General features: G+C 45.2%; 2 protein-coding genes across 3 annotated transcripts in view; both read left to right on the top strand.

Annotated features, from left to right (window-relative positions):
• Window positions 1–848, top strand: part of LOC134070504 (5-hydroxytryptamine receptor 3A-like) — a 91,060-nt gene extending 90,212 nt beyond the window's left edge. The window contains exon 3 of the mRNA XM_062526889.1: window positions 735–848. Within this exon, the coding sequence (XP_062382873.1) occupies window positions 735–848 (114 nt within the window). The remainder of the gene's footprint in view (window positions 1–734) is intronic.
• Window positions 849–3,023: 2,175 nt separating this feature from the next.
• Window positions 3,024–8,876, top strand: LOC134069769 (5-hydroxytryptamine receptor 3E). Of its 2 annotated transcripts, none has more exons than XM_062525840.1 (5): window positions 3,024–3,109; window positions 3,490–3,653; window positions 4,684–4,894; window positions 6,118–6,279; window positions 8,391–8,876. In XM_062525840.1, the coding sequence occupies exons 1-5, from the start codon at window positions 3,040–3,042 to the stop codon at window positions 8,633–8,635; spliced, it is 852 nt and encodes a 283-aa protein (XP_062381824.1). In that variant the 5' UTR covers window positions 3,024–3,039; the 3' UTR covers window positions 8,636–8,876. The 2 variants fall into 2 exon arrangements, with proteins under 2 accessions (XP_062381824.1, XP_062381823.1); XM_062525839.1 differs by having other exon boundaries at window positions 6,118–6,291.
• Window positions 8,877–10,607: the final 1,731 nt, after the last annotated feature.

Raw genomic sequence — 10,607 nt, 5'->3', positions numbered from 1 at the left:
GTTGTGAGTAGTCTAGAGTGTACTTGACTGTTGTGAGTAGTCTGGAGTGTTGTGAGTAGTCCTAGAGTGTACCTGACTGTTGTGAGTGATCTAGAGTGTTGTGAGTAGTCTAGAGTGTACTTGACTGTTGTGAGTAGTCTGGAGTGTTGTGAGTAGTCTAGAGTGTTGTGAGTAGTCTGGAGCGTACAGTACCTGACTGTTGTGAGTAGTCTGGAGCGTACAGTACCTGACTGTTGTGAGTAGTCTAGAGTGTTGTGAGTAGTCTAGAGTGTACCTGACTGTTGTGAGTAGTCTGGAGTGTTGTGAGTAGTCTAGAGTGTACCTGACTGTTGTGAGTAGTCTGGAGTGTTGTGAGTAGTCTAGAGTGTACAGTACCTGACTGTTGTGAGTAGTCTGGAGTGTTGTGAGTAGTTTATCTGATCTGTCTGCATTACTGGCCACAGCATGTTGTTTTTCACCAACTCACCTCCTTCTCCTCCATTCTATCTTCTCTCATCCCATCTTTCCTCAACTCCCCATTCTCTTCTCTCCTTCTCGTCTCCTCCTCTCTCCCCCTCTTCTTTCTCTTTTTCCTCTCCTCCTTTCTCTTTTCTCCTCCTTTCTCTTTCCTCCTCTTCTCTCCTTCTCGTCTCCTCCTCTCTCCCCCCTTCTCTCTTTCCTCCTCTTTTCTCCATCTCTTCTCTTCCTTCTCTCTCTCCTTCTCCTCCTCACCTGTATTTCTCCTCCCTCTGCAGTCCTGGGTGAACGAGCTCCTCCGTTGGAACCCCGAGGACTTCTGTGGGATCACCGAGATCAGCGTTCCCAAAGCCTCTCTGTGGAGACCCGACTTCACCGTCATGGAGAGGTGAGATATCCCACCCTGATGATGCTGACCCTCCACTTACGAGAGGTGTGGCCGGTATCGCCGCTTCCATTACCTGAGTGTGTGTGTGTGTGTTTGTTAACTGAGAAATGCTTGTGGATTCAAATTCTTATTCAGATTCAGATTGAGATTATTTAACCTGAACCCTGGTTAAGCTCTTCTGTGTGTTGCGGGATCGGTGACTTCCTGTCGCATCAGTATCTCATGTGCCTTCTCCACTGAGAGAACTGTCTCTGGTCAACTGGTTCACGCTCAATATGTTGAACAGATTTGGAGCTTTTCTACCGAAAGTAAATCAGTTCAGTGCAGGTACCAACAAATAGCTGTTTTTGCCTGTGAACCACAGTGGGTCTGTCATTCTACAGTTCGGTTACACACGCAACACTCTCTGTTGGTGATACATCCTTAGTGCCGTACAAATCTGGTGGAAATGCAGGCTGATACACTGCAAAAAATGAAATCTAATCAAGTGTTAGTAATCTTATATTAAGGTCAGAACATCTATTTGGTATTGGTTTTTTGTGTGAAAGACTTAGTGCTGTCTCTAAAGACCATATTGACTTAATTTCAGAAGACTTTGACTTATTTTCAGAAGTTTCATCAAGACTTCAATATACTCAATACACTGGCAGACAAATGTGCTCGTTTTCAGGAAGCTATATCTTAAAATAAGTCAAACTTATCTTAAATTAAGTAAAATGATTTCACAAGAAAACACCAGGTAAGTGTCTTTATACTGAAAACAATACCACCTAGTTTTTGTTTATCTTGATATCAGATTAATAACATTTGGTTAGATTGTATTAGATGAGCAGTTTTTGCAGTGTGTACTAGATAGCACCAAGGAATGGAATCGGTTAAAGAACCGGCTCTGTGGTCGTCGAAAAACATCCTCAGAGAGTTTGAACAACTGCTCCCGCAGTCACCCAAAGGTCACTCCTATCGATGACTCTCAGTCCTGTGTTGTCTCTCCGCCTGGTTCTCAATGAGACTGAAGATAAACATCCAGCTTCTGTGTGTGTGTGTGTGTGTGTGTGTGTGTGACTGGACAATGAGACAGCAGTTGGTACTCGACCACATCGCTCTTCTGTTGGGGACGATCATGATGAAAAATGGTTGTTTACTCCCGTCCAATAGTACGACTCCCGCAACTCACTTGGAGGCTGTTTGCTCTGTAGTAGAGACCTCCATTGTGCCGGTGCAGCTCTGTCTCTGGTCATGCCGCTGCAGGTCTGTCTCTGGTCGTGCCGCTGCAGGTCTGTCTCTGGTTGGATGCTGAAGTTCCCTGGGACCTTCACAATCACACAGTTGGGAGGGGAGCATCCCTCTACTGTATGTTCCCAGGGTCCTATGTTCCCCACTGTTTGACGCAGTTGGGTAACACTACGACCAATTTGGAAAGTTGTCGTCATCAGTGTAGCTCGCCCCTGGCCCGTTGATCTAGTGCTACAGCTTCCGAAAACAGTAAAGATTGGACGTAGCAGAGAGTAAACATTGGTCGTAGCAGAGAGGGTTAAAGCAGTGTGTTATCCATTTGCATCCAGTGAGATTATCACATGCGTGCTTGGTGCCGCCCCTCGGGTTGGGCCATTACATTATTTGTGGCCAGACCCTTAAGCAGCTTTCACACCAAGAACGATAACTATAACTATAACCATAACGATAACTATAACTATAACGATAACTATAACTATAACTATAACTATAACCATAACCATAACCATAGCGATAACTATAACTATAACTATAACCATAACCATAACCATAACCATAACCATAACCATAGCTATAACGATAACGATAACGATAACGATAACGATAACGATAACCATAACCATAACCATAACGATAGCGATAGCTATAACCATAACATAACCATAACCATAACCATAACCATAAAAAAAGCGTCCACACTGGCCAACAATAAGAAAAGTCTCTCCATGTGTTAATGAATGTGATGGCTAGAATATTATGGCTTCTGATTGACTGTTAGCTTTTTGTCGTTCTGAAAGTGATCAACAACAATATCGTTCATGTCGTTATTGTTATGTGTGTGCTGTCTGTATCTCCTCAGCATTGAGATGAAGGAGAGAGACGCTGGGAGCACCCAAATGAGCCTGCTGTCAGCAGGCTACATCTACTTTGGAGACAGCTACAAGCTCACCAGCACCTGCAAGATGGATCTCTACAAGTTCCCCTTCGACACGCAGCGATGCACACTCACGGTCTTGTCCTTTCTGTACAAAAGTGAGTGTGTGTATACTGTGGGTCTGTTTACACATTTCATTACATTGTAGTTTGTTGTTTATTTACTCAAGGTGTTGTTTGTTTAGTGATTGTGTGGTATCTCATTGACATTTTAACCATTTTACAACCATTGTTTATTATTTACTTTGCTCAGGTACAGTTCACCCTTGAGGAGAACTCAGCTCTTAGATAGAGAAATAGGCTCCATTTTAACAGTTTGAACCCTTGAGAATCACATTTACTTTTGTCTTCAAAGGCAATCAGAACCTTTCACGCAGAATGTAAATGTCATGTTTAACGTTACTTGTGTGTGCCCCTGTGCACCCCCCCCCCAAAAAACACACACACACACACACACACACACACACACACACACACAGTCAACCAGATGCGTCTGTTCATCTCCTCCGACTCCTCGGATGTGACGACGGGGTCCCTCACCGTGTTCCAGAAGCAGGGCGAGTGGGACCTCATCAGTGTCCACGTCTCCAAGGACAACCTCACCCTTGGCCATCGTGATGTGTGGGACCAGCTGGTGTATACGGTATGAGGCTAACGCTAGCTCTGCTGGTGTGTATGGTATGAGGCTAATGCTAGCTCTGCTGGTGTATACGGTATGAGGCTAATGCTAGCTCTGCTGGTGTATACGAGGCTAATGCTAGCTCTGCTGGTGTATACGAGGCTAACGCTAGCTCTCCAGCTGGTGTATATGGTACGAGGCTAACGCTAGCTCTGCAGCTGGTGTATACAGTATGAGGCTAACGCTAGCTCTGCAGCTGGTGTATACGGTGTGAGGTTAGCGCTAGCTCTGCAGCTGGTGTATACGGTACGAGGCTAACGCTAGCTCTGCAGCTGGTGTATATGGTATGAGGTTAGCGCTAGCTCTGCAGCTGGTGTATACAGTATGAAGCTAACGTTAGTTCTCCTCCAGCTGGTGTATACGGTATGAGGCTAACGCTAGCTCTCTAGCTTGTGTATACGGTATGAGGCTAACGCTAGCTCTCCAGCTGGTATAAGGTATGAGGTTGACGCTGGCTAACAGCAACTTTCTATGGCCGTTTTACAAGTAATACGACCTGTTCAGAATGCTGAGGAAGTGGCGTTTGCCCTATTTAGAGTGTATGGGCCATCAAAATGATTTTTGGAAACATTGTTTTAGAGGGCCTTTAAACTCTTGTATATAACAATGCTAGCTCTCCAGCTCTGGTAAACATTGATCTTAGCTTTAGAAATGAGCCTTCCAGTCCTGACTGTAGTCTGAGGAAAACTGAGCAGGGGAGCAGAGCAGACTAGGCCACAGATTTTGACCTTGCCCTGTGACCTTGCCCTTTGACCCTGGCTGTGACCTTGCCGTTTGACCTTGCCTAACATTAGGTTTTGCGCTCCATCACAGCACTTTTCATCACGCAAATAAATTCCCACCATGGTCCTTTGGGGGCTCCAGTAGCTATTTACTCTCTGCTGCATGTGTGTGTGTCTCTTTTGATAACTCTCCTGAGCTGACTACTATCTGCTCTGTGTGTGTGTGTGTGTGTGTGTGTGTGTGTGTGTGTGTGTGTGTTTCCGTGCCCCAGATCACCATCACCAGGAGGCCTCAGCTGTATGTCATTAACTTCCTGATCCCCATCTTGGTCTTCCTGGTTCTTGATCTGGTGTCCTTCTTCATGAACGAGTCCAGAGGGGAGAAGTTGAGCTTCAAGGTCACCATCCTACTGGCCATCTCTGTGCTGCTGCTCATCCTCCATGATATCCTGCCCTCCACACACCAGAAAACACCTGTTATTGGTCAGTCTAACACAAACACACACACACACACACACACACACACACACACACAGACACACACACACACACACACACACACACACACACACAAAGTAACTTGCAAAATGAGGATTAACATTCAAGCCATATAGCAAAAGACACTAGGTAATAGTAACTAGCCCTACCATAAATACTACTTCCAAAGGAGGAGAATGCAGAAGTTTAAGTGGGATACTAGTCAAAGTGTAATGGAAGGAGGTAGTGGTAGAAAGAAGGAAAGTGCATGTTAGATGTGTTGGGTTGAAGGGAAGTGCATGTTAGATGTGTTGGGTTGAAGGAAAGTGCATGTTAGATGTGTTGGGTTGAAGGAAAGTGCATGGGTAGTGCATGGTAAGTGCATGTTAGGTGTGTTGGGTTGTTACCAGAGTTGGGTCTTCAAGAGCTTCTTGCACTCGATTGGTTGTTCCACCAATGGGGAACTACAGATGGAAATAAATCGGATTGCCGTATGTAGGGGCGGCTGTGCCAGATGACGTTCCTCGGAGGAAGGGAGCAGTTTAGGGAGAACACCACTTATGAGAGCAGTTAAGTACGTGGGAGCAGTTTAGGGAGAACACCACTTATGAGAGCAGTTAAGTACGTGGGGGCAGGACCAGCGATCACTTTGTAGGCACGCATCTGTGACTTGAATTTGATGCCGTCGGCTAAAGTAAGTTGGTAACGTGGGCCCTTTTTGGCACAACCTTGGTAGGAGCAAGAGATATGAACTACATTTTGACTTTGTATAGTTGTATAGTTTGGCAGTAGGACCAACCGTTTGGTCTTAGAGATGTTTAGTTGGGAGTCTTCAGGCTGGAATGACGGATAGAGCTGGGCATCGTCTGCGTTGCAGTGATACGATAAGTCATGTGAGCAGATAATCGAGCCCAGTGGGGTAGTGTACGTGGCAAAGAGAACAGGCCCCAGTACAGAGCCTTGGGGCACCCCTTTGTCATGAGTCAATCACACACACACACACACACACACACACACACACACACACACACACACACATAAAAAACCTCACAACTCACAGACTGGGACTGTCTCCTTTTTTCAAATCAAATTTGAATGAGATTTAACCCATAAATCATTTTGAATCGTCTAAAAGCAAGCAGCAAGGGGTCAGCCTTTACAGGGTATTTATATTCAGGCAGGGAAGAGGGCAGCCATGAACACCACCTGCTTGATCTCCATGTTCACAGGGATGTTCTGCACTGGGGTCTTCTTGTTTGTTGGCTGCAGCATCGTGGAGACGATCACGGTCAGTTTCCTGATCCGCATGGCCTCCAAGTGTGATGGTGATGCCAAGGCTCTCAGCTGGAGGACCCTACGGAGGAGAGATGGGCGAGAGGGCAGCAAGCCAGGTGAGTCTGCAGGTGAGCCAGGTGAGTCTGCCTCATGGTGTCCACAGCTGCCTCATGGTGTCCAAGCCAGGTGTCTCTGCCTCATGGTGTCCAAGCCAGGTGTCTCTGCCTCATGGTGTCCAAGCCAGGTGAGTCTGCCTCATGGTGTCCAAGCCAGGTGTCTCTGCCTCATGGTGTCCAAGCCAGGTGTCTCTGCCTCATGGTGTCCAAGCCAGGTGTCTCTGCCTCTTGGTGTCCACAGCTGTGCCTTCTCTCAGGACCCTGGGTGCTGCAGAGACTAAGGGTGTCTCCCCAGACTAAGGGTGTCTCTGCTGACTAAGGATGTCTCTGCTGACTACGGGTGTCTCTGCTGACTAAGGGTGTCTGATAAAAGAGCTGCAGGGTTTAAACCAAAGTTGAGCCGTCTCTGTGAAGGCAACTTCTCAGAGCAGAAATGTGCCTTTAGCCTTTTTAAAGGGATATTCTGTCATTTTTGGAAATAAGCTCATTTTCCACCTCCCCTCGAGCAAAACAATTGATATTTACATCTTCCCTGTTCTGTGAGTCTGGCGATACAACTTTTAGCTTCAGCCTAGCATAGATCATTTCAGATTAGATCAGATTAGACCATTAGCTTATCAAGGGAAATTGCAAACATACCATGGGTGCAGTGAGATCACGCACTACTTACTGCTTGTTGCCTATGGGGACTATTTTCAGATATCACTGCGCCCATGGTACGTTTGCAACTTCCCTAGATTATTACGCCAGATGAGAGTGTAGTTCCATGGGTGCCTCTCATGCGGCGTTTATACGTCCTCCCTCACTCCTCGGGCCTCGATCCTCATTGATCTACATAAAGAAAGATAGAGGAAGGGATAGACTATCCCCTTGTTGCCGTGATTTGTGTAGATCAGTGAGGATCAAGGCCCGAGGAGTGAGGGAGGACGTATAAACGCTGCATGAGAGGCACCTCATGTCAAATCATCCTAGAAAAATGGCAGGTTTAACTTTCAGTTGGTCTTATTGCTCTTTCTAACTTGAGAAGAGACACGTTTTAAATGGGAAAATTACCAGAAATCTTAGTCACTTTTAAGCATGATGCTAGCAGGTGAGAAGCTAATGGTCTAATCCGATTCAATGATCTATGCTAGGCTGAAGCTGAAAGTTGTATCGCCAGACTCACAGAATGGCTGGATGAACGGGGAAAAGGTAAATATCGATTGTTTTGCTCGAGGGGAGGTGGAAAATGAGCTTATTTCCAAAAATGTCAGAATATCCCTTTAAGTGAGAGTACATTGATCTCTGTCTCAGAATGATAGGGGATTCATACCTACCATTCCCATCCGTGTGCCGCCAGTATGATATCAAAATGATGTCATATCTTATGCGTACGCTTGACTTCCGACTCCCACGAGTTCAACACAAGGCAGGTTACACGACCAGAGAAACCAAAGACAAACGTATCGGTAATGTCGGAGAAACCAAAGACAAACGTATCGGTAATGGCGACCTGTGCCACCTAATAAAACTCCATGGAACCGAAGCTATCTGGCGTTCTAATATCTTGAGGCCGTGTCAGGCTTCGCCCACTCACCCAAACTCTGGTTTCCCCCTCAGCTGACAGCACAGGAGAGGAGCTGATAGGAGGACAGTTGGTAAAATAAAACCAAAGACAAACGTATGGGTAATGTCTGGTTTCCCCCACAGCTGACAGCACAGGAGAGGATCTGATAGGGGGACAGTTGGTAAAAGAAAACCAAAGACAAACGTATGGGTAATGTCTGGTTTCCCCCACAGCTGACAGCACAGGAGAGGATCTGATAGGGGGACAGTTGGTAAAATAAAACCAAAGACAAACGTATGGGTAATGTCTGGTTTCCCCCACAGCTGACAGCACAGGAGAGGAGCTGATAGGGGGACTGTTGGTTAAAGAAAACCAAAGACAAACGTATGGGGAGAGGAGCTGATAGGGGGACAGTTGGTAAAAGAAAACCAAAGACAAACGTATCATCTGTAATGTCTGGTTTCCCCCACAGCTGACAGCACAGGAGCTGATCTGATAGGGGGACAGTTGGTAAAATAAAACCAAAGACAAACTTATCGTCTGTAATGTCTGGTTTCCCCCACAGCTGACAGCACAGGAGTGGAGCATCATCTGGAGAGGAAGGAGGACGATTCATCTGTGCTGCACCTCATCCTGGCTGAGCTGCAGGTGTTGCGAACACACATGTCCTCCGATCACCCAAAGCATCATGGGAAGAGCTGCCTGTACCTGAAGACAGCAGCCAAGTGGATCAACGCTGTTTACTTCATTCTGTATCTCTGTGCTGCCACTGTTTTTCTAGCTTTGATCGGCAAAGAGTGGTTTAACTAGCTGTGTGAGTAAATTGATTGAAAAATAAAAACAAATGAACATAATATATCAAATCTGTTCCAAAAGGAGAGAGGATGTTGGTCAAAATTAGGACTGTCAGCAATGCAATTAGGGACAAAGCTTTAAATTTATGTCACAAAATATTTTATTTTACACCGTCACTTATTCTGTTATCACCAATTTGCTTTGGCTGATACTATTTTAACCGTGGATGTAATTACTTCAAATGGTGTGTGTAACACAGAGCACATCTGAACATACCAGAATGTCCAAGTTGTATTTGAAAAGCTGTCTGCTGTGTTTAGTTTGAATAAATATCAAACTGGGAAATACACTTTCAGGGTTACACAGAGTCATCCTTTGTGTGTGTGTGTGTGTGCACGAGCCTCTGCTTCTGCTGTGTGTGTGTGTGTGTGTGTGTGTGTGTGTGTGTGTGTGTGTGTGTGTGTGTGTGTATGTGTTTGTACTGTATGTGTGTCTTTGTGTGGGTGTGTGTGTGTGTTCATGCCTGTGTGGCACGGGCACCAACAATGAGAAATTCTTCATTCCTTGAGCATGATGTCTGACCAGAGGAACCAGTTTTCTCTGACAAAGTTCAGCAGCCAAAATAATGTGTTTTTTACAATATCTGTGACCGAGGTTCCTAATTCAAAGTCAGTGCAGAACTAAACAAGGGAATCCTAAGGTTATGTATCTTTTAGTTCCAGTATGTGAGAAACTTGATATATTGCCCAATATCTTCAACCTCAAGTATGTAGCTGGTAGAAGTAGAATTGTTTTTTAGACAACGTGAACTTCTCCCCACTGTGGAATGTAGAAGGGTAGGCTTCAAGGAAGGGAATTCAGACTCACCAAATAATTTACCATCCGTTGATGTCATTATGGTTCATTAACATACTGTGGGTATTTTTTTCTGTTGAGGATTGGCATAGAAGCAGTAGGACTGGTTGCCTTTGTCGGTGGCCTTTGCTCTGGAACTTGAACAGTGAAGGTATTGAAAGGTCAACTGAAGGTACTGATGGTACAGGTAATCTGAGATACTGTAAACCATTATTTCCTAATAAACAATGAATTGTATCTACTAGTTTTGCAGTGTGCCCAGACTCCACACTCTCACTACTTTCACATGTGCTCTTACACAATATGTTTTCCCACATCTCTGAGACCAGCTGGAGCAGTGTCATTTCTCTGCTGTTGAGATTTAGAGTTTCGGGCATGAAGACACAACTCAACACACAATCAGAACAATCTTGTTTGGTGTGTTGTGAGTTATGGGGTTATGGCCAAGTTTCATTTCAGTCGGACTGCCTGAAGCTATTTGGATAATTCATTTGGATACAGAGTCAAGACCATTGTCACGGGGTGGAAATTTGTGATTTGTTTTGAGCTTTTATAGTGTCTTGATGGACTCTTGCTTTCCACCTGGTTTCGTGAGATGGACACTCACACTAATGGGTGTTTCCAATGATGAACTGAAGAGCTCATGTTTCAATCAACCAATCAGAGCAGAAGCTAGCTAGCTGGTGTGAATTGGAAGGGTATTGCCAGGGGCCATTTAGGGAGAGCCAGTTCACTCCCTTCAATCCCTATTTTTTTCAATCGTTTACACACAATTTTGAAAACGGGGCTCTTTTTGTCTGAACACATCACACAATTAATCAAACACAACACCCAATCAGCAGAACATAACAGATTGTTAGCAAAATTAAATATTTCTGTCAAAACAATAAACACGGCCCCGGCCGTGGCGCGACTGGCTGGGGCATCTGCACCGTATGCGACCCGGGTTCGATTCCCGCCCCGTGGTCCTTTCCGGATCCCACCCCGACTCTCTCTCCCACTCGCTTCCTGTCATTCTCTACTGTCCTGTCCAATTAAAGGCATAAAAAGCCCCAAGAAATAATCTTTAAAAAAAAAAAAAAAAAACAATAAACACATTGATAAAACCTTATACTGTTCTCATATCACTAAC

Source organism: Sardina pilchardus, chromosome 22, assembly GCF_963854185.1.
Source record: "Sardina pilchardus chromosome 22, fSarPil1.1, whole genome shotgun sequence".
NCBI classification, from domain to species: domain Eukaryota; kingdom Metazoa; phylum Chordata; class Actinopteri; order Clupeiformes; family Clupeidae; genus Sardina; species Sardina pilchardus.
Note: the sequence above shows the minus strand (reverse complement) of the source record. Positions and strands in the feature narration are given on the sequence as shown.